At 48.7% G+C, this 23,115-nt stretch overlaps 3 protein-coding genes across 3 annotated transcripts in view; all 3 read right to left on the bottom strand.

The window, feature by feature from the left end:
* Positions 1-320: 320 nt before the first annotated feature.
* PSMC3 (proteasome 26S subunit, ATPase 3) lies at positions 321-8,473 on the bottom strand. Its single transcript, XM_042790945.1, has 12 exons — positions 8,157-8,473; positions 7,999-8,079; positions 3,953-4,078; positions 3,152-3,256; positions 2,995-3,057; positions 2,429-2,566; positions 2,158-2,301; positions 1,788-1,936; positions 1,195-1,291; positions 904-1,049; positions 651-732; positions 321-531 (listed from the first exon to the last, which is right to left on the bottom strand). The coding sequence occupies exons 1-12, from the start codon at positions 8,181-8,183 to the stop codon at positions 421-423; spliced, it is 1,269 nt and encodes a 422-aa protein (XP_042646879.1). The 5' UTR covers positions 8,184-8,473; the 3' UTR covers positions 321-420.
* Positions 8,474-8,591: 118 nt separating this feature from the next.
* On the bottom strand, positions 8,592-19,520 carry RAPSN (receptor associated protein of the synapse). The gene is made up of 8 exons (XM_032993409.2): positions 19,072-19,520; positions 16,211-16,549; positions 14,769-14,927; positions 14,330-14,428; positions 14,104-14,226; positions 10,367-10,420; positions 9,541-9,740; positions 8,592-8,771 (listed from the first exon to the last, which is right to left on the bottom strand). Exons 1-8 carry the CDS (start codon positions 19,285-19,287, stop codon positions 8,699-8,701), a joined length of 1,263 nt encoding a protein of 420 aa, XP_032849300.1. The 5' UTR covers positions 19,288-19,520; the 3' UTR covers positions 8,592-8,698.
* CELF1 (CUGBP Elav-like family member 1) overlaps positions 16,459-23,115 on the bottom strand; it is a 70,330-nt gene continuing 63,673 nt past the window's right edge. The window contains exons 14-15 of the transcript XR_006165146.1: positions 22,140-22,291; positions 16,459-16,549 (exon numbers count right to left, since the gene is read on the bottom strand). The gene's annotated coding sequence lies outside the window, so the exon portion shown is untranslated. The remainder of the gene's footprint in view (positions 16,550-22,139; positions 22,292-23,115) is intronic.

The raw sequence follows: 23,115 nt of genomic DNA, 5'->3' as shown, positions 1-23,115 counted from the left end.
GAAGCTGTGTTCACTTCTCCCTTGCGAAATGAGTGTGTGTTAGTTCACAAGCTTCAAAGACTCTACCAAAGCTGCACAGTCTGTTCACTGGCTGCACAGGTGAAAACAGGGGATGGTGTCTGAGCTGCAGTTCAGTGCCAGCGTACGCTTACCGCAGAGGAACGTGTCGGCCTGCAGCCAGAAGTAGCAGAGCAGGATTTAATCCCGTTCTAGCAGGCGGCGGCGCGATGGACGCCAATGGACAGGAGGTTCTCACCTTCGCTTTTGCCGATGTAGAACCACCAAGCAAAGGTGACAGCCCCAACACATCATGGATTGGATTTTAGAGGGAAAAAATGCTTTATTTTTTCCAGACAGAAGGTGGTACAGTCCAGTCTAGTCCTGTCCTCTGCCAAGGCCACAACCTTGACTGGGCAGAGATCAGGCATAGTACTGCAGATTGGCTTTTTTCTTTGCTTGAACCTCCAGGATTCCTTCCATGTAGTCCTCATGGGTGAGCTCTGTAGCTCCCCGGCGGAGGGCAATCATCCCCTGCCCAACGAGACCGTATTTAGAGCAGGCATGTGAGCACCCCATCAGCCCAAAGTAACTCCATGCCAACTTCTCCATTTCCCTCCCGGCAGCGCTGGCTGCTGCAGGGCAATACTTACCGCTTCAACGCACACAGCCTTGCACTGGGCTCCATTGAAGTCATCTGTGCAGCGAGCCAGTTCCTCGTAGTTCACATCAGGGCTGGAGCGAGCGGGGAGAAAATACAGAAGTCTGAGAACACGTATCAAGTGGAAAGAGCAAGGTATGGTGCTCCCTTAAAACCCAGCAGCGAGCTCTCACACGAGAGTGCCTACCGCTCCCCAGCCCGGAGGTACCATCACGGGTGAAGGCGAGGCCACGCCTCTGCCCTACCTGACATTCATTTTGCGCGAATGGATCTGCATAATTCTGGCTCTGGCCTCCTCGTTAGGCATTGGGAACTCAATCTTGCGATCTAAGCGTCCAGAGCGGAGCAAAGCTGGGTCCAAGATGTCCACCCGGTTGGTTGCAGCAATCACCTAGGTCGAAGTAGGGTCATCAGCCCGAGGCACCCGGAGGCCAGGCCTCCCCTCCCCAAGGAACCACCAGACTTTCCTCCCCACTGTTTTCCATCCCCCGCTGGAGCACCCTGGAGCTCAGCAGCACTCTCTGCTAGATCCCAACCTTGACTTGTGTGTTGGGCTGGAAACCATCAAGTTGATTAAGCAGCTCCAGCATGGTCCTCTGCACCTCCCGATCACCAGCCTTCTCACTGTCAAACCTGAGGAGGAATCAAGGGTAAAACTATCAGTGTGAACCTGACCACCCTGCCCCTATGGTTTTAAGCACCTAAAAAGACAGAACGACTGCAGTTCACGTTCCTGGGCCACGGTCTTCCAAATTCCTCCCTGAAACTAGAGGAAGTCCTGCCCTGATGCTGACTGCAGTAACTGGCAGCAGCAGCTAAGATGTCCTTAGAGCTGACTGGGGCTGATGCATGCTCAGGCCCGAGGAGTAAATGAGCGTGAACATCTCCATGTGCCTGGTGCCGTTACCCGAAAAGCCATTTTATACAGCAGGAGGCTATCAAATCGATCCCAAGTCTCAGAAACTTCGCTCGCGAACCCAAGGATGGAGGCAAGTGCTGTCTATCTGCGACTGGCTTCACGCTCTGGTTGTGAACTGGCCACGCGTTCAGCTAGGCCTCCCTCACGTACACAGGCAAAGGGGGCTGCTGGGCAGCTCCCCGGAGCTTTACATCATGGCTTGCACCTCACCTTTTAGTGCCAATGGCATCTAGTTCGTCAATGAAGATGATGGAAGGAGCTTTTTCCTTGGCTAGAGCGAAAGCATCGCGTACCAGCTTCGCTCCATCGCCAATGAACATCTGCACGAGCTGTGGCCCCGCCAGCTTCAGGAACGTAGCCTGGGAAGTGAAAGAGAAGCCTGTGCCTCGTTTCTCAGTAGGGCCAGTTCCGAGTACTACAAGAAGCCCTTAATTAAAACAAGCAAGCAAGCAAACAGAAGAGAAAACCCCAGCCTTTGTAACACCAGTTTGTACGTGTGAGCCCTCTTCCACTGGAGTGGTTCTTTCTCTTTTTCAGCCACTATCCTACAGCAGCACGCGCTTTCAGAGGTTCCTTTTACCTTGGTCTGGGCAGCACACGCTCGAGCTAAAAGCGTCTTCCCTGTTCCAGGAGGCCCGTACATAAGGACTCCTTTGGGCGGCTGTATACCCAAGTTTTCAAATTTCTCCTTATGATTCATTGGCAGGACAATGGCCTCCACGAGCTACAGCAAAAGAAAAATATGAGTACATAAACCCGTTTCTCCTCCACAGAGCCAGGCTGCCTGCTTCGAGCTGAAGTTCAAAGACTGTTGTCCTCAGTCACACCAGAAACTAAACACGAAGTATCACCTCTTGGATTTGCTTATCCAGCCCCCCGATGTCGCTGTACTGCTCGGTGGGTCTCTCATCCACCTCCATGGCTTTCACCCGTGAGTCATACTCAGTAGGTAGAGTCTCCAGGATCAAGTAAGAGTCTTTGTTCACCCCCTGTAAACAGAAGTCTTTCGCTTTCAACAGGCCCTCCAGAGGGCAATCGATAAATACGCAATCAAAGATGATTCACTAGACCTCAATAACCAGCTTTGACACTGGCACTCATCAGATCACACAGCCTGGCACAGTGAACAACGCCACGGCTCACCTAGCACATTTTTAAAAAGAGGGCTCCAATTTACTTAAGGTACAAAAAATTGATTTTAGAAAGCTTAGGAGGTCCTATCTAAATTTTCAGCACCTAAAGAACACACACCCCAAACTACTTTTCCATACTACAAATATTATTCAACCCATAATGCCTTTTTATCAAAATTTACAGGAATGGTCTTGGAGAAATCTGGACAGATTTGTCTCCTTTCTGAAGGGCAAGGCACATGCAGTTTTCTGGCCAACTTCATACCTAACACAGCATCACTCACCACTAGGTCTCCAGGCTTCAATTTCTCAGCATCAACCAGCCCAATAACGGGCAGAAAATACGTCTGCAGGAAAGAAATCAAAGTAAGCAAAGCCAGCTGCACTAGGAGAAGGGCCTTTTCAGTGCCCCTCACACCTAGCGGGGCACACGGGTCTCACCTGGCGCGTAGAGGTCTTGATCACAGCACACTTGCCCTTTCTCTGGGAATCCAGGTCAATGTTTGCTCCGTCCTCCTCCTGGTCGTTGGGGTCAACATCCAGCAGCTGAAAACCAGAGAGAGAGTTCATGGCACTGTAACCAGGCTCACAGGATGACCCCAGGATTAATGCTTCTGAATTACATGCAGCAGGAGAAATGAAACTTCCCATCATCCATCATTAAAGCCCTTCTATGAAAATACATTTCTTCCTTTCCTCAGGAAGCAGCACACAACAGCACAAACAGAGATACTATCAAGCTCAGAACAAAGTAGTAGCCAATGGCACTGATTTCTCCTCCTGTTAGAGCAGCTCGCAGTAAGCCTTAAGTTCATTAAGTTTTAAAACACTAGTAGAAACCAACGCCCTTTTTTAAAAAAGGGGAAAACTATCAGCACTTTTTGGCCTATCAGAATTACAAAAAGAATGCGATGAAAAGCTGGTAGGCTCTGCTACTACATCTGCTGTGTCACAAGTTTCAGAAAGCACGTACCAAATTTCCCATGCCCAAGCGTCTACTAAGCGAGGCCATCGCCCTCCGATGGCCACGACATGGACAGACAGAAGCCAATACCCACGGAACGACCCGGACAAGAGGTGGGCAAGCGATGTCACCAACAAAACCAACAGAAAAACCTGAAAGTCCCGGCTCCAGGAGCATCGGTAGTTTGAGAACACACCACGTCTCAAACTGCCGCCCTTCCTCCCGACACGCGCTGCGCACGCTTCTCACGCTGCCGCAGCAGAGCGCGCTGCTCTCACCTCGATAACGTTAGAGACAAGGTACGGCAGGGTTTTGTTCACTTTGATCTTCTCACTGTTCTCTTTGATCTTGTCTTTCATGGCCTGAAGCTCGTGGGTCACTCTCAGTACTTCACTCTTCATGATCTGGAATCAGTACGCAGAAGCGAGATACAGGAATAATATCAAAAGACTCAGGCAAGATGAAATTCATACATTATTCCAAAAGTAGAACAGTTATAAAAACATAAATCTGAGGAAACAGCGGATATAGAGGGAAATGTAATATAAAAAGAAGAAAAGCCAGCAAATTAGCCAAAATTGGTCAGGAATCAAGGCTATGCAGTCCATTCTGGTCTCCAACTAATCAATATCCCTAAATAATTTCTGCCCAGTGTCACTGGATAACCTCAGCCTAATCAACGCATCAGCTGACAGGGCCGCAACATGACCTGGATAAGGATATGACACAGATAAGGCAACTGTGTTTTAGGTTTTATTTTTTAAGATACACAGATAGACAGGTAACTGGATATACACACGCACGTGCGTATCTGTATGCATCCATATACACACACCTATTTTACAGGTATGTTTTGCTGGGTTTAAAGAATTGAGGCTCGTGTCCACTGAGAGCAGTGGGACTACCAGCACCTTTGCAAGCAGATGTACCACCACTGCTTCCAGCGGGACAAGAGAGAGATGCTCTCTTTATAAAGCTGTTCTGTTCTATAAGACCACACAAATTGAGAAACAAACATATCAACTGCCCCTGTAGGAGAAAAATACTTTTTGTTCTCCTTCAAACATTCAACACTAGAGTAATATCCAGTACTTGTTCCCCACAAAGACAACCAGGTCCTTTGGAAAAAAGGGACTCGGAGGACAGCTCAGGTTGAGAGGGACCTCAGGGGGCCTCTAGTTCAACCTCCTGCCCCGAGCCAGGCCAGCCACGGGCTCTCACTGGGTTGCTCTGGGCTTTGCCCAACTGAATCTTGAAAACTTCCAAGGACAGAGACTATATAATTTCTCTGGAACAGCCTGTTCCACTGTCTGACTGCCCTCACAGCAACAAGGTCATCTTCATACCCCTGTGAAGTCTCTAATTTTTTCAATTTATGACCAGTAATTTATGGTTTGAATTAACCTTGGTCCACTCTTTGATAAGATATAAAAACTTTCTATAGGAAAAAAAAAGGAAACAAACCAAACATATACTAGTAGCATGACAGAAAGCTCAAATTCCTACATCTTTGTATAATTTTAACATTTTCGAAGGCTTTTGCTGTAACTGTAATCAATGGCTCAATGTCTGGATGGAGATCAGTGACAAGTGGTGTCCCTCGGGGGTCCGTACTGGGACCAGTGCCTGTTTAATATCTTCATCAGTGACAGAGACCAAGTGCACTCTCAGCAAATTTGCAGATGACACCCACCTGAGCGGTGTGCTTGACACCCCTGAGGGACAGGATGCCTTCCACAGGGACCCAGACAAGCTCAAAAAGTGGGCCCAGGCAAACCTCATGAACTTCAACAAGGCCAAGGGCAAGGTCCTGCCTGTGGGTCGGGGCAGATCCCAAGCACAGATCCAGGCTGGGCGAGGAGTGGATTCAGAGCAGCCCTGCGGGGAAGGACTTGGGGTGTTGGTGGATGGAAAACTGCCTGTGAGCCAGCACCGTGCTGCTCACAGCCCAGAAATCCACCCGTGCCCTGGGCTGCAGCCAGAGCAGGGGGGGCAGCAGGGCCAGGGAGGGGATTCTCCCCCCTCTGCTCCACTCTGGGGAGACCCCCCTGCAGTGCTGGGGCCAGCTCGGGGGCCCCCAACAGCAGAAGGACACGGAGCTGCTCGAGCGGGGCCAGAGGAGGCCACGGAGATGCTGGGGGGGCTGGAGCAGCTCCCCTGGGAGGCCGGGCTGAGAGAGTTGGGGGCGTTCAGCCTGGAGAAGAGAAGGCTCCGGGGAGCCCTTCGAGCGGCCTCCCAGGGCTTAAAGGAGGGGCAGGAGAGGTGGGGAGGGACTCTGGATAGGGGATTAGGGGATAGGATGAGGGGTAACAGGTTCTAAACTGAAAGAGGGGGAGATTTAGATTAGATCTAGGGCAGAAATTCTTCCCTGTGTGGGGGGTGAGGCGCTGGCCCAGGGTGCCCAGAGCAGCTGTGGCTGCCCCCTCCCTGGAAGGGTTCAAGGCCAGGTTGGACGGGGCTGGGAGCACCCTGGGCTGGGGGAAGGGGGCCCTGCCCGGGGCAGGGGGGGTGGGACTGGATGGTCTTTAAAGTCCTTTCCAACCCAAACCAGTCTATGATTCTACTGACTGTGAGGGAAAACACCTGTAAGAAAAGAAGTTCTGTACTCGCCATCCACCAGTAAGTACATTTAGTACTTACTAGTTAGTTACTTAGACTAACCCACCAGTACAGGTGTTTCTCAGTGCTGCCTGGCTGACACCCACATACTTTTTCCTCCCTTTCCTGGTTAGTCACACAGTTTGAAAACACAGTTTGTGATCCCCACTGAAGCGACTGTCACACCAAATGGTCTCAGGAGAACTGGTTACACCTGAATTTGCTTATGTGACTCTCTTTAATGGGGAAATCTACTCTTCTCTAAGAAACTATCTTTTTAAAATTCATGATGCCTAAGCATTACTGTGCTGTAACATACCCTTCTTCACAGGACAGAACTGTTACAGGAGCCAATACAGAATCTGTTACATAAAAACAGTCTGGGAAACATTCAAGGAAAACTGCATGAAGGGAGGGTGCATTTCTCAGTTATGGTGCTCTTGCTATAAAATAGAGGAGGCCGCTTCTACTCCGGACTGTATTCTACAATTTAAAAATAAGACACACGTTTATCTTTGCTGTCTTTAAAGAATAAGAAAATATGTTAGTAAGTCAGAATTACTTGTGGAGCCTGAAGCAGCAGGCATGAAGTTGCTCTGTAGAATTTATGAAATAATTTATCTCAATATTTCTAACATCAGGCTGTTGAGACAAACTTACACATGCTCTTTTATGTGAAATGGGTCTACCTTGGGACAGGACTACCCAGGTCTGTCCTATTTAACATGTTCACGAACAACCTAGACAAGAGGATGGCATGCCCTCTCATCATGTTTGCAGATGACACCAGATTGGGGGGGCACAGTCTCTGTGGTCAAGGGCAGGGCTGCTGCTCAGAAGGACCTTGGAAGACCTGAGGAACAGGCATACAGAAACCTTACAAAATTCAAGGACAAATGCAAACCCTGCACTTGGGAAGGAGAGGACCTTGCAATGACACAGGCTGGCGACTGGCTCACTGGGGACCAGCTCTGTGGGAAGGGACCTGGGGGGGGGGGGGTTTCCATGGACAATAAACCGAACACGAGCCAAAAACATGCCCTGAGAGTAAGGGTGGCAAACAGCATCCCAGGCTGTACCAACAGGAGTGTAGCCGGTGGATGGAGAGAAGTGACCAGCCCCTTCTACTCAACACTTATTAGATCCTATCTAGAGCATTCTGTCCAGTTTTGGGTCCCCCCATACATCAAAGACATTGCTACAATGGGCTGAGTTGAGCACGGGGCCACCCAGGGGGCTGGAGCAGAGGCCCTGGGAGAAGCAGCTGAGGGAAGTGGGCTTGTTCGGCTGGGGAAGAGAACTACTGGGGAAGGTGCCAAGAAAGCAGAACCAGGCACTTGGCAGCGGTGCACAGGGGGCTCATGAGACAACAGGCAAAGACTGAAACGAGAGGTTCAGGCTATGTAAAGCAAGCTTTTATCCTGGGGAGGCCGGCCAAGCAGTGGCACAGAGCTGCCGGCGAAGCGGTGCCATCTCCGCCTTCGAGATCCAACCGGACAAAGCCCTCAGCAGCCCGGGTTACGCCTGACGCTGCTTAGGCTGGGCTAGAAATCGCTCCGCGTCCCTCCCAACCCGATTTACCCAATGATCCTACCCGGCCCAGGCCACGGAACAGGATTCCCCCTGCCCCGATCCCTGGGAGGGCCTGTGGGCCTTCAGCTCCCCCCCCCCCCCGCCCCGGCCCGAACGCCCGCAGCGCTCCCGGGGGCCGGCCCCTGGCCCTTACCTTGATCTCGCTGTCGAGGAGACGCGTGCGCTGCACGATCTCCTCCGTGGACATCTTCAGCACCTCCTCGCCGACACCATCCTGCGGGGGCACAACGGCAGCCGTCACCCGCGGCCCCGGCCCCGCCGCCCGCCGGCCCCGGCCCCGCCGCCCCTCACCTCAGACTCGTCCCACACCGACGCCATCTTTCCCCCAGCCAGCCGGAGAGCGAGCGCACGGCGCGGCGGATGCCGGGCGGCAGGTTCCGCCGCTCCTCGCCCCGGCAGCGGGAGGGGAGGCAGCGGGACAGGCGGCTCGGGGACCCCGCGCTCCCTCGGCTCCCTCGGCGCCCCGCCGCGGCCCCGCCGCCCGGACAGCGGCCCGTCGGCTCCGCCGAATCTGCCGGCGGCCTCAGCGAGGGCTGGGGGGGGGGAACGGCCGCGCAGGTCACGTGCGGCCGCCCAAATCTGCTGAGTGATGGCCGCGCCGCCATCTTAGTCCGGGGCAGGGGCGGAACCCGGCGGGGGCGGGACCGAGCGCTGCTTTTCCCGCCCCCCTCAACGCGGAGCCCGGTCGCTCTGCCGGCCAAACCCTTTATTACAGTCGATCCCCGTACAGAGGAGGGAGGAGGGAGGGAGGGAGGGAGAGAGAGAGAGGGGCCGCGGATGTGTGTCCCTCTCTCCTCGCCAGGCCCAGGCTGAGGGGCCCCGGGAGCGGCGGGTCAGACGTAGCCGGGCTTCACCGACAACCGGCGGCAGTTGGGGCAGCCCCGGGTCCCGTTGGTCTGGAGGCACCTGCAAAGGGAGGAGGTGATTTTTTTTGGGGGGGGTAGGGGCTCTGCCGGCCCCAGCGCCCCTCTCCCTGCCAGGCTCTATCTGAACAGCGTAAGACAGGACAAAACTCCCTCCTCTCACTGCGCAAAGGTTCGATCTCTTTTCCACGCGCTCTGTGGAGGCACTTCAGCACATTCCCCTATAAAAATTAGTTCCCGTACTGCTGGAGACAAATCCGCAGAACTGTCCTGGAGTTTGATCCTAATTTTGGTGTCATGCTGAGGCTGTGTTTTTAAATTCTTAATTATCAGAACCAAGTGTTTCCTTACACTCCTGTTTCTGATAGAAATAAAATAACAGTACAGCTAACTTCTTTCAGGGCGGTTGCACAATAACAGACTGAACGCCTTCACCTCAGTGTACCTCTAGACAAGAGAGAAAGTGGGGGGATTCAGGGGGAAAAACCTAAATGGCCCCTGGGGGCAAAGAACTAATTCCCCAAGAGGAGTTAAATAAGAACCTGTGAACTGGGCTAAGCAGCTACGAGCTGAGGACATCGGTGAACAATCATTTAGAGGACAGAAGTGGGAGTGGGATGGGTATTAACGGCTAAATCTCACCCGTCAAGGCCATGAGATTCATGACACCTCAATGGGATCCTGCAGGGCACAGGTAAGCAGGTCAAAGACCTGGGGAACAGCATGCATAGGACTGTCCTACTCTGGACAGGAACAGCCCTTTCCTACAACTAATGCCATGACAAGGCTCTCTAGTACTTTCAGCTCATTACTTTAAGTGGAAGAAGTGGGAGCAAGGCAGCGCCTGGAGCTGGTTGTTCTTCTCCCCAATGGACTCTCCACACATGCCACAGTACAGCTCCATCTCCTCCACGCACTCATGGAACTTCACTACATGGTCACGCAATTCTCGCTGCTGCCCCTTTGTGCGATAGATCCTTTCACACAGGCAGTGGAGCTTCAGCAGGCCAAGCTGCACGTGAAGGGCAGAAAGATAAGAAAAGTGAACAACAAGGTGAAGATGGACCAGTAACAGAAGGAATGGAAACCACTACAGCCCCAGCCACCAGCTAGAGAAACATCAGCACAGAAAAGCTGTCCGGATCTGTCATAAGGACATTTGGTCTCTCAGCACTTCCTGCCATTAATCCTCCTTCTCCATAACACAAAAGGGGACACCAGTTTTGAGCCACTCTGCAGCTCTTCCATCAAGATGGTTTCCCTGAGCTATCCATGACATACACTGTATTTCACTTCCCTTTGCCTCCAGCCAGCACACAGTTCAGCTGCTGCTCAGGACAGTAATGTTTTTCAAGAAGAGACTGCATATCCTCTATCTCTCTGCTTGTTTCATACCCCATTTTTACTGCTTCCCATTCCCCTTTGTTTATCCCACTGTGCCTTTTCAAACTTGCACACTAGTGATCACCTGTGTGACTGCCCACAACTAAACACACAACAAAGCAAGTCCCAAGCATTGACCAGTTAGTATGGACACATTAATAAGCAGTAACAAGTCTGGATACTTCAATGTTTGGCTTCTTAAGTTGCCTGACAGAAGACTACAGACAGTGCTGAAGAGACGCTGGAGGATCCTACCTTGTTCCCTAGTCCCTCTGCCAGCTCCTGTGCCTTTTCAATGCTTTCCAGAGCCTGTGAATGGAGAGCATGCACCATCAGTTCTCAGTCTGAGATATCAAAACCAGACTTGCATGAATGACCTATGGGAATTATTAAAAGGAAGAGGTAAAGAGGTACAGAGGAGAGTTTGGATAAACAAGCATCACTGCAACTTTGGAGAATCAAGATAGCTGTCTGGCAGACTTCCCTCCCCTCCCGAAAGTTCATCCATAAGAGCAGCGTGGTTATCCAAGAGCTGCGTTTCTGCTCCAGCCACCCAGTGCAAAGTAGGGGTATGGTGGTTGGCAGAGGCTGGTGTTTCCAAGCAGAGAGAACACAGACTTTAATTTAAACTCGGTCACACATGCTCACTGGGGTTGGGACGAAGCACTGCCAAAGCAAGCCTTTTCCCCATCCTACTGTACAGGCTCAATAATCGGGCAACTCCAAGTTCATTTGTACAGGAGGGGAGGAAAGGGATCAGCACCACCAACACACCCTGCTCTTCCATTTTTTCCCTGCTGTTCATATATCCACTTTGTCCTACTTACACATGGTGTGATGTAGGAGTGTACTGCTATCTATCTTTTTCAAGCTGAAGGAAGTATTTAGCATAGCAGCTGTTATACCAAATGAGTCCCTACTTTCCCCTAGATGCCACAGTGTTCCTCACTGTTCTGATCATCAATCTCTCTTTTCCAGAACTACTGAGATCTGCTTTGGATTTGGCCACGGGGAAGAAGTCTCCCCTGTGATGCAGTAGTTTGCAGGAGAAACATGATAAAATTTCTACCCTATAATTTGCCATTGCTGCTATTCTAGAAGAAAACCAGATGAGATGAAAGAATACACTTTGAATGCAGATGAGATGGCATCAGGCTTGTGGTGGCAGCAACAGCCTAGGATAAAGAACTTGTAGAAGAAGAAAGCAGGAACTGAAGGCTAGGAGGTAGAACATGAACCTGAGAGCTGTGTCTAGGAAGAGTGACTGTGTGAAGGAAAGCCCTGAAATTAACAACCAGGACTAAGAATCAAAGGGAAGCATGTGGGGTGGTGGGAGAAGAGATGCTGAGAAATCCAGGGGACAGTTTGTCTTGGACAGGAATATGAGACTGCACAAGAGTGTGGGCAAGCAGGCTGCGACAGCAGCCTGGGAAGATCTGCAATAGTACTGACTATATGCAGATAAAAGGAAATGGACTAACTGGCTGAGGAGACTGGAAAGGTGGAGAAAGCTAGGACAGTAGGGAATCTGCAAGTGGAAAGTTAGCCTTATTTGGTAACTGATATTGGGATAAGTAGCATGAGAAATGGAGACTGGGACTGGCAAGTTGAGGAACAGGCTTGAGTGAGTATTCAGGGCCGTGACATTTGAGGCGGCCACATTTGGCTCAATGGGCATAAGGTCCCTGACCCGCCAGGGCAGACTTCCCTCTAACGCCTGGAACAGAATATAAGATTTATCTATTCATTCTCCTCTTTTGTGGGTTTTGGTAAGATGAGGACTCTCTGCAAAGCCCTCACCAGGCTCTCAGGTGAGAGCTGCTTGTGGTATCAGAGGGTGGCAATGGCTGGAGGTGGGATCAGTGGACGTAGGGGTTTGATGAGTGCTCTAAATACTCTCATGTAGAGAGGCCTACCTGCTGTGTCCTATCCCATTCTTCTGAATATGAGATATGGAGGCTGGGAAGGGATTACACTGAGCAAAAGTTTTTAAGTACACAGTTTCTTCTTCAATTTGCAAACACAGCGTTTACTTACTGAGGTTGCCAGGTGTATCTCACCCAGTGGATTCCCGGCTGTAGGCAACTCAGATGCTGATAGCACCTTGGACTTGTCTTTTCTGATAGACACATACTTGATTCCCTAAGATCTGGGAGGCTTTGTTTGAGGTAAAATTCTTTGTGTTTCATATGAGCGATAAGAGTGAATCCTTCATCAAATCTACACCTAAACCAGCCTCCTGATGTGGCACTGTGCAGGCGTTCCAGGTTGTTCAGCACTAGTTCAAGGATAACCTCCCAGCAGCTCACTCGGCAAGCCCAGTAATGTTCCTGCAGTGCAAACTGCTGCATCTAGTGCAATCTGGATTTTAACACATGTACACTGCCTAAGCACTTTCAAAACAAGTTAACGTCGCCCCCTTGTACTACAGTGACCATTTTCCACTCTCATTTCTCTGTTTCACATCACGGTTTACATACCTGCAAAGCTTCTCCAGGAATTTGATGCTACGTTTGTCTGCTAAGCACGCGGTGGAGCTGTAGAGCTGTCTAAACATCACCACTGTCACAACAATGAGCTTAGTCATATAGCTACAAAGTAGGCAGTGGAATCTATTCCAGAGCACAAGCATAAGCTGGTTGCCTGCAACGGCAGGAGTAGGCTTCCTTCCCTCAGTGCTGGTTTCTCAGTGTAGTGCTTAAAGTCATCAGGACTGACTAATGAGACAATTCTGTAAGCCAGCAGTCTGACTCAGAATGGATAGTCATACCGTTAGTAACAAATTCCTGGCTGAGAGGGACCATTTGGAGAAATGTGACCGTACAAGCAATAGACCCCCTGGTAGAACCAAGGGGTACCAGTCTCTACTGCACTTTGATGGGTGCAAGGGTCAGAAAAAAGACTGTATGCTCTAATCTCATTGTCCTGGGTTGAGTGAGTGGTGGAGTTTTTTGGTGGCAGGGGAGGGGGCTATCGGGGCGGCCCTCTGTGAGAAGCTTCTCGAAGCTCCCCCAGCTCCACGTCAGCTCCGCTTCTGTTTGGGAAATTGAGCCCATCAGCTGCACCTCTGCGATAACGTATTTAAGAAGGGACTGTGGTGACGGGCAGTGGGACTGGTGAGGAGGAGTTGCTGCAGCTGCATGAACACCAAGGTCAGTGGAGGAACGGAGGAAGAAAGGAGGGGGGAGGTGTGCCGGAGCAGAGACCCCCCTGTATCCTGTGGTGAGACTGGCAGGGCGGCCCCCCCTGCCACCTATGAAGATCTACTGGTGGAGCAGACACTGATTTATGGCCTGTGGCTCCTGCTCAGATGATCAAGGTTCTGTGCCCGAAGAAGGCCGGGGTCTCATGGGAAAAGGCAGCCCCACGCCGGAGCAGCTCGGGAAGGGCTGCAGCCGTGGGAGAGAATCCAGCCGGAGGAAGTTAGTGGACCCATGACGGAGCAGTGTGGGGAACGCTGCGGCCCAGTGGGAGGAATTCAAGTTGGAGAAAGTTTGTGGAGGACTGTCTCCTGTGAGAGGGGGGACCACGATGGAGCAGGAGGAACAAGTTTTGGACACTACCCTCACCGAAGATGAAGGAAGTGGCAGCGCTGACTGCACCCCCCATTCCCTGCCCCTGCGCCACTGGGGGAGGAGGTAGAGATATCGGGAGCAGAGCTGAGCCCGGGAAGAAGGGAGGGGTGGGGGGAAGGTGTTCTCAAGATGTGGCAATGCTTCTCACTGTCCTACTCTGTTATGTGTTGTTAGTGTCTGTAATAAATGTATGTTCTTTTTTTTCTTCCCCTAACGAGTCTGCCTTTTGCTCGTGATCATAAAAGGGGGATTTTTCCCCATCCCAGTCCTATCTCAAATCCCAAGCCTGGCTCTCTGTCCCTTCTCATTGCCGGAGGGGAAGGGAGAGAGAGCTGCTGCATTGTGGTTGGCTGCCAATCAGGCCTAAACCACGACACTCATCTAAAAAATGTCTGTAGAAACAAGTTTGTACCTGACCTTGTCCAGCTCCTTCTGGATCATCCAGCACTTAGTCACACCTAGCAGCACCTGGGTCAGGCCCAGGCGGTTGCCAATCTCTGTCATGATGCTCATGGAGGAATCGTACCGAGGAAAGGCTGTCTATAGAAGCAGGGAGGAAAACACATGTTTTGCTATGGCCTGCTCTTCACACCCTTCACAACCCGCTATCCCCTCTGTTCTTTCTGGCAGGAAAGAGTGGTACCTGCACGTCTTTGCGACTGCGGTGAATATCTGCAAAGCACAGCAGGCACAGCGCCTGCAGAGGCCGGTCACCGTGCTGCAGGGCAATCTTCATGGACTCCTGAAAGAAAATGTCTTCGGTCAGTAAAAGAGCTTGTTCCTGGTTCAAAATAGCAGGGCTGGGACTGCGCGTTCCAGCCACTGAAAGGTCAGCTCCGAAGAGATGGCACAATCTTTTGAAGGCAAGTAAAGTCTCCTTTACATGTTCCCAAGCAAGGGCCATTTATAGACCCAAACTTTTGAGGTCCTCTGGGCTACTGAAACCACAGCTCTGAGACTGGGAGGCAGCAGGAACATCTAGAGTCAAGCGTGAATGCCATGGCACCTCTTGCTCCCAGTCCTGTAGGCAAGATCCCCTCGCAGAGACCTCTGACAGCTCTGCCTCTGCCTGCACCCCATACCTCACAGCAGTCCATAGCATCTGCCAAGCGCCCCAGCTTCCGATAGGCCACCGCCATGTGATACTGGCTCATTGCACGGTACTTCAAGCTCCAGCCCTTTCCATAATCATTCACCAGCTCAGCTGCTTTACATGGGAAGAACAAGGCTTTCTCGTAGTCCTGTAAGGTAGACAAGCAGTCAGAGCAGCAGTTACAGCAAAAGAAAAAGCAACCATTTTTTTTTTATTTACTAACATTGCAATAGCTAGCAGATTTCTGTACACCTTTCAACTCTTGCTGCTCCTGTTCCACATGTGGTATTTCACTAGATCTTTTCACTGTGTATCAAACTGCAGAAGGTGGAATTGCCATATACCTGAATTCATATTATTCTCTGGGTTCATCACACTGGAGCAATGAAACAGCAAATGAATTTTATATAGTATGGCATCAGCTTTATGCCGCACGAACCATTTGCCCTCCTCTATAACCAAAGGCTGAAAACTTTCTCTGCTCTTACATCATATCTCTGCTCTCAGCATCTACACGGAGCCCTCACGTTCTTCATATGGTGAGCCAGGATCTCCAACAGGCTGGTTATCCATCATTGCAGGAAACAGGAACAAAGAATCACGGCCTCACCAAATCCACAGTAAGGTAACAATATAACACATTTTAACTTTTAAGCATCTTTCTGCATTAAGGTGTTTCAGAAAGAAAACTTATTTTACAGTAAGTATGTAAAACTTACCTAAATATCTAAAACCATTCTCACGTAAGTTAAATAAGACTGCAGAAATGAAAAAGTCCTTAATTTTTTTAATTCTCCGACATGCACAAAGGAAACCACAACTTCTAAATTTTCCTTTCTTCCTTCTTATTTCATACCTTAAAAGTATCCAGCACAATGTTCTTTATTTTTGGTATTATGAGGGAAGTTTACTGATAGTTTTCAACACTTCATTTGGGGAGTCTTCCATTAATGACAAAAATCAAGACTTTGTGAGGAAAACCTATTTGTCACTGTTTGTAATAGAAGTTATATTGTAAATATAACTATGTTTTATATATATATATAATCTCACAAATCACCCTCATCCTCAGCTCCTGCCTGTTTTTGCTCACATAAATAGCTATTTGCCTGCGACAGTGGTAGGCATAGAGAATCCACGAGGTCTGGCTGCCAGCTCTGTGTGCAGTACCTGATCTTCTTTGAAGCTAAGTTTATCTTTTCAACATACAGGAATATTCATAGCTGCTTCTGCCGTGCTATATAAATACTAAACTAGTCCTCCCATCCTTACTGTGAAGGAGAGTACTCGATGTTTTTACAAAGAAGAGACTATAGCTTACAACACTCTCTCCTGTACTTCACTTTCTATAGCAAAGAAATAAGCCAAAATTCACACCATTTCCAATTCTTTCCCTGAATCCACGAGACAACTGCCCTTTGGTTACCGCACCTTTATCTGGGCGTAGAAGTTCCCGAGGCTGCAGCAGACTCGACACTCCAGCATCTTGTCATCGTTGTTGTGTGCGTAGCGTAAGGCTTTCTCAAAGCACTCCAAAGCCTTCTGGAAAATGCTGAGGCCCAAGAAGGCATTGCCCATGCTGAGGCTCACCTGGCCGTTCAGCTGCAGGCTCACCGTGGTACCCTGCATGTTCAGGCACGTCTTACAGTAAGAGATTGTTTTCTGGAATTCACAGAGTTTCTCATTGCTGCGAGCCAGGTTTAGGTAGCTCTCTGTAAGGTAATCTGGGTCCTCCAGCTCCCGTGCTGTGTCAATCTGTACCACTGCAAACTTTTAAGTAGAAAAGACAGTGTTTATAAAAGCGTGTAGTTTGTTTAAACACAGCTCAAACACCCACAGAGTAGCACCCTGTACTGAGAAGCGTCTCGTCTCTGAGCAGGGCAGAGAAGTCCAGCAGCACAGCCTGAGAAGCATCGTATACACTGAGCAGTTATCTGGTGGTTTAAAAGGCCTGTGAGCCCTCTGAAGAAACCTCTCCCCCTCTCCACACAGTCTCTGGGGCAAGGAAGATGAACTAGGCTGGGGGTTAGTGGAAAAAAGCTGTTAAATGGCCCTAAAGAGAAGCAGGTGAAGCAGGAAACATCTGACACAGTACAGCTCAGTTTTCTTTCACTCAGTTTCATTTATTCGACTAGTATCTTAAGAATTCCAGAGAAAGAGTACTCTATTGATAAAAGAAAGTAAGCTACTTCTTTCACCAATCTTTTTTACTAATCACAGTCTCGACAGTTCTTTTCTATAACCTTCAGCATTCATTGCATACAGTCCTCTTAAATGATTTGAAGTCTCTTTCTTTTAGACTGCACAAATTCTTCCAAGCAGTGACTCTCTTGTGTTTTGTGATGAACCAAGCACACTGCTGGCTTGAATTAATACCAGTAGCAAAGGTAAGTATTTATCAGTTTTCTCAGTATGCGTTTTCATTAGAGATTATCAGTTAGGTTTCTGGATAACAATTCTCAAGGGCACCACTTACTTCCTTTTTGTATAGTGGCAACACATAATAATTTACGCTACTGGAACATTTTACATTCTTCACAAAGTGGAAAAAAAAAAAAAACAAACAAAAAAACAACCCAGCCATAAATTGTGTATATTTGGGCATGTATGTTCTCAGTTTCCTCAGCACTTCAGGAAAGCTGCTAAGTGGACCCGGTAATGTGCATTAGCTCATGCTTCCCCGCATTCCCTTACCTTTGTACAAGTTCTTCATTATTTCCTGATTGCCACAGCCTCTTTCCCTGGTGTGAAGTAATTTTTCTCTCCAAAAGAGGTTGAGCATCAAACCTTCTTAATTCACAGTTAATTTCATGCCTTTAATTCTGACCTTCTTTTTCCTGCTATTTCCCCTCTCAATGGCTTATTGCTAAAGTTCTCCTTCCTCTTCGGTCACTTGTGGTATAAAATATTCTGTTCCACTGAAGCTATTTTTCCTTCCTAATACTGCAAAGAACTAAAATTCACCTACTCTGATCCCACTATCTGTTCTCTTCTCAGGTAACAAATTAAAGTTCAGGTATACTGAGCCTACTCCTCTGCTTGTTTCTTGTTTTCTGTGGAGCCTTCAGTGTTTCCTTCAGGTAGCCACATCTTACCTTTTTTGCTTCTCTCTTCCCTAATCAATCTGTTGTTTCTGCCACCACCTAATTTCACATCCCTTATCAGAATTGTTTTCCTTCAAATGTTTTCCAAGTGTATTAATAGCCCTCTTTTCTTCTTCATCCTAAGTATTTGGTTTTAAGATAGGGCTTTGACATGTGCATGGGTTTATTAGTCAGATGTGCCCTCCTCCCCACAATTCTAAACAGAGCTACCAAAAACTTTTCCGTGAGATGTGGGCATCCCCTTCATGATTTGTCCTAAATGCTGAGCGATTACCAGTCTAGTAAGAGGCAACCAAAAACATCAGGACAAGAATATCAAAGCCCTTTAGCAAGACCCTATTTCAGGCTGAGATAATTTCTTAAGACTATTACAACATCCTCTTGCCTTGTCTTCCAGATTCCTGAGTCACCCTCCCAAACACTGCCTTCTGCTCTCTATATGCATCCTGTTACTTCTCAGATCCACACATCGGCTTCTTTTTGTTCATTTAATCAAACTGGTTTATCCTCATGCTCTGGAAATGTACCTTCGCTTTCTTTTTACCACTCTTCGTCAAGCCCTGTATCCTTCCTCCTTCTTTGCTGTCCTGATGACTGGGAGCCCCTCTCTGACCCCTCCTGGAACGTCTCTCAACCCCCCTGCCAAAAAAGCATCTTCTTTCCTCTCAATCAGCCCCCTTGCAAACCAATAATTGTAATAAAAAACAATGCAAAAGCTATGTTAGGCATCAAACAGCAGTTGAACAACAAGATAACAGACAAGTCTCCACAAGACTGCTGCTTATTCTACAGAATCCACTTAGAGATCTCTTTTTACACTGACATACACACTGTAAACAGCTTTAAGTGGAACATAGGGCCTGTTTTCACACCCTCTCCTGAAGCCTGATAACATGGTGTGCCTGTATGTGGGGAATAAATCAAGAAAGGTCCCCATGATTCGCTGGAGAGCCTCAATAACCTGGGAATCCTGAGGGACCAGACCCAATAAAAGTAGTATTCTGTGTATCTTGTGGGGCTGGAGGTATTGCTCAACGCAGTGATTACGGCAGCCCACAAGTATGCGCTCAATAGCTGATATGTTCTACTATATACAAAATAAAACCCCCAATTTCACATTCTAATCTCCAGCCACTCTCCGTAGTGGGTGCGACACAATGGCATGCATTCATCTCCAGTTCGCCTTACCTTCAGCATATCTTTGTATCTGCCCATCTCTGCATGAGCAGTGATGAGGCAACCCAAAACCCGAAACCTGCCAGCAGGATCCGCAGACTTCTCCAAAACCCTCCTCCAGACTCGCAGGGCCTTTTCGGTCTGATTAGACTGGTAAAGATGGAGTCCTTTCTCTATCTGTTGCTTTGTCTGGTCCTGACCCATCTCCCATGCATTAAAAAGCCTCATACACTAACCTCTAAGGACAGCAAAAAGGAAGTGCATAGATGAGAACACAACATAAAATGCCCTAATAGAGGAGGGCGGGTTGTGTGCTCAGAAAACTTGGAGCCATAAAAGCCCGGCCATCTCAGAGGGCTGGAGTTGTGGTAGGCAATGGCAAGAAGTGGTTGCTCAGCACTGAAGGTAGAATCCCAAATCCACCAGGCAAACGTCCCGCTTGCTAGGACTCCCTCAGTGCCTTCGCCTGCCCGATCCCATAAACAAAGAGGAAAAGCACAACAGGGAGAGAAAGAGAAAAATCTCAAGCGCCAGGAGTGAAACTCAATCCGAGCAGGCAGCGCTGGTTCCCTCCCCATTGGCTGCAGCTGCGCCTGCCAGTTCGGCTCACGTGGCTCCCGGGAATGCTAGCCCGGCTCCCAAGGTCACGGCGAGCCAACTGCCCGCCCGCATGCAGCTTATAAATACCCCAGGGAGAGACAATCGGCTGCAGTCACAGGGATGGCTCCGCTGTCTTCCCTCTCTTGCTCCCGCCATCCCCTTTTTCCAAGCACTGGTGGTGGTGGGCCAGCCTGGGAGGTAGCAGCCTCCCCCAGGACTGTAGCTTTAGGAACAATACAAGACAGACTGTGAACTTGAAGGCTTCCAGTATGTACGCACGTAGTATTAGACTTGCAGCGATGCGCCTCGTACTTCGCCAGGCACAAAATTTAGGCTCCCTTTGGAGGCCCTCAGCAGCAATATGGACTGTTGCTGTGGTCAAAGGTCAGCTCTGTTGCAGATTTGCTGCAAAGATGGCACTGCCTGCTTAATTTCAGGGACAACAAGAAGCTAACCATCCTGAAAAAAACTTTGTTCACGACTGTTGCTCATTGCCATTGGATACTTGTGATGGTCCTCCAAGAGTTTTCAGCAGAAGCGGTCAGAAGCACTGCTGAAGTTCTGCATCCAGAACTTGCTGATCTTGTATGATGAATGACAATAATGACCCAAAGCAACGTATTCCTGCACCTTCTGATTGCGTAAGAGAATTGTTAGCCCGATTAGAAGATAGCTTTAACTGTCCTACACACCTTTGAAAGAGGGAAAGTCAGACTGGTTCCTCTAGGAGTCAAAGTTTCACTACCCCCACTGATGTTCTGCATTTTTCATGGGCCCAATCTTGGTTATCTACAGATTTACTCTGTTCTTCATAAGAAGATGCCAAACCTGGTGGGGGGTTGGGGATGTGGGGGCAGGAAATGCCTCAGGGAAGTCTAACATTTTTCAGATACAGAAGTTCCAGACACCTGTTTTGGGATGCTTTTACAGGCCAAAGAGAAGAAATGGCAATGCAGAATTTTAGTAACAGATCCACACGCAGAAGCAGGACACGCTTCCAGCTGCCTCCTGCTTCTATGTGAATTTCTTCACCAAGCAAAGGTAAATACCAACAGAATCATCTCACAGGCCACCAGCTGGACTATCCTGGCCTGTGTCACGGCTGCTGAAGGAAATACAAACCCAAGGGAGCCTTCCTGAGGGGATACCCCTAAGGAAAGCAGCACACAAAAGAATAAGGAACCACATGTCTACCCAGAGGCTTTACATCATAGCAGTCATGATCTTAAGAGATTCCATCCATACCTTTATCCAAAATTTCCTCAGAAAAGTATTTTACAAAGAAAAGCATTTTAAATGGTAGAAAAGTCTTGCTACAATCAGACTGTTTCTCTTTTGGGAGCTTACATACCCTGTACTTGCATTATTTAATTTAGCATTGTTTTACAGAGTGGTAATGTGCTAGCTGATGTTTCAGCACAGACTGTGTACTCTCAAACTCTGGCAGAAGGAACTGTGGAAAAAAACCCAACAAAAACTACCAAGGGCTTAAGAAAAGTAACGCTGAGGCACAGCTGGTTAATGTGCAAAAATCACTTCAGCAGCACTGTTAAAATTATTATCTAGGTACTTTATAGATTTTAGTGTTTCCATAAAAGTCTGATTCAGAAGTTTAAAAAAGTTCTCTCCTCCCTGCAGTAATTCTTCTGTGCCTCTCTGGAGATGGGATGGACACAAGATGCAGAGGATGGATTCCCCATGGAAAGCACTGATAATAGTGAGGCCATCAGATTTCTGGACCTGGAGAAGTTAAGAATCCAGGGCCAGCAACCATCAGAGTCTGCTACAAAAAAGGGTCAAGCCAGGACTCAAGAAGTGGGAAAACAAAAAACCATACTCTTCGCTGGGGCAGACTACTTTGCAAAATTAGCCTTCCACAAGTAACCGGCCTGTAACTCAAACTCATCCTGATGCTTTTGGACCACTTCACCAAAGCACTGCCCTCCTCAATATTTGCTCTCATATCCCACAAAGAATAGAGCAAGTGAGAAGAGGATGCCTTGCAGCCTGACAAAACCCATCTAGCAGGAGGGAAACGATCTGTCCCGCGTTTTGTTGATCACACGGTACGTACTTCCTCGCTGAGTTCTCATATGAAACAGTGCTTAGTCTCTTAAGAATCCACTCACAACCCACCTACTGAGATAAAAACTTACCCTAGTAAAATAAAGGCTAGATCCATCAAGCTCAAACTGGTCATTTTCAGAAAACAGAAGCATACTCTGATATGGAACATAGCACCCTGAGCCCAGTGTGGCTGCCTACGTAAGGAGGGGTGAATGAGTCACCAAGACAGCGACTGCCTGGGCTGCTTCGAGAAAGTAATGGCAGAGTGATCATCGGTCTGTGGCTCGAGATAGCTCTGGTTTGTACAAGATTCAGCTATGGCTTCTACAGTAAGTGATCCACAGTTTCTTCTCAGGAACTGCAAATAAGTAAGCCTGCAAGGTGCACGGAAACACCAAATTAGGGAATCTCACCTGTCGTGCAGTGGAGCTATACACGCAGCGTAGCTAATCACGCAGTCACTTCTTCAGAGTGACCACACTGAGCTGCTGCTTCTCCTCCTCCCCATTGCTCTTCGTAATGTATCCCCGGTGACTCCTGGCCACATGAAGACAGCAGAACATGGCTAGTGAAGTCAGGAAGATTGGAGACTGGAGTCAAAACAAGCAGTGAAAGGTGGAGGCGGATGTGAGAAGCAAAAAAAAAAAAAAAAATTCTCCTAAAACATTCAACATCAGTACTTAATCTACAGGTTTGTAAATTTCCTACTGATGTTGATAAACAGAACTCATGTGAAATGCTGGTTATTTTCAGAGATAATATGCCAGCTCTTATTTGTAGTTTAATTGTCTACTGATTGGTGGCAGCCTTTTAAATTAAAGGAAAAAAACCTTCAAAAAAATAATATAAAACCCACCTACCTAGAGGGACCTAGTCTCGGTTCCATAAAATGCAACTGATGGAGCTTTGACTGCCTTAAGATGAGGCTAGCCAACTTTCTACACAAGCAGGAATCTTCCATCCAGCCTAAACAAACTTCCACCACCCCTCCACCCCCCCCATAGTTTCTCTCCATCCTTCATCTCGGACATATCTGAACCGAAATCTCTCTGGCCTCCCTTCTCAACAGCTGCAAATTAAGTGCAGGGACCACAGCCCGCTCTGCAACAGGTGGCTCAGCGCCTCGCTTCGCAGTTGGTGGGTAGCAGGGAAAGGAATGCAGCCCTCAAGCCTGATGCTTGCAAGCGCTCTCAGATTTACAGTCATGTAGAAAGTAACGGGGTGAAACAGAGTATGCCAGATAATAGAGGAAAAAGACACGGAGGAGAAACATAGCTGCCCTGAAAACGCTTGCAGTCTCTGAGATGCCAGACAGCAGAAGGAAGGAATAACATCACCGAGCTTTCAGAAATGTGGCAGAGGCATGGCCATTGTGGTACTTTGCTTCTG

This window comes from Tyto alba, unplaced genomic scaffold (genome assembly GCF_018691265.1).
Source record: "Tyto alba isolate M040663 unplaced genomic scaffold, T.alba_DEE_v4.0 Super-Scaffold_18, whole genome shotgun sequence".
NCBI classification, from domain to species: Eukaryota; Metazoa; Chordata; class Aves; order Strigiformes; family Tytonidae; genus Tyto; species Tyto alba.
This window is presented reverse-complemented; position numbering and strand designations above follow the sequence as displayed.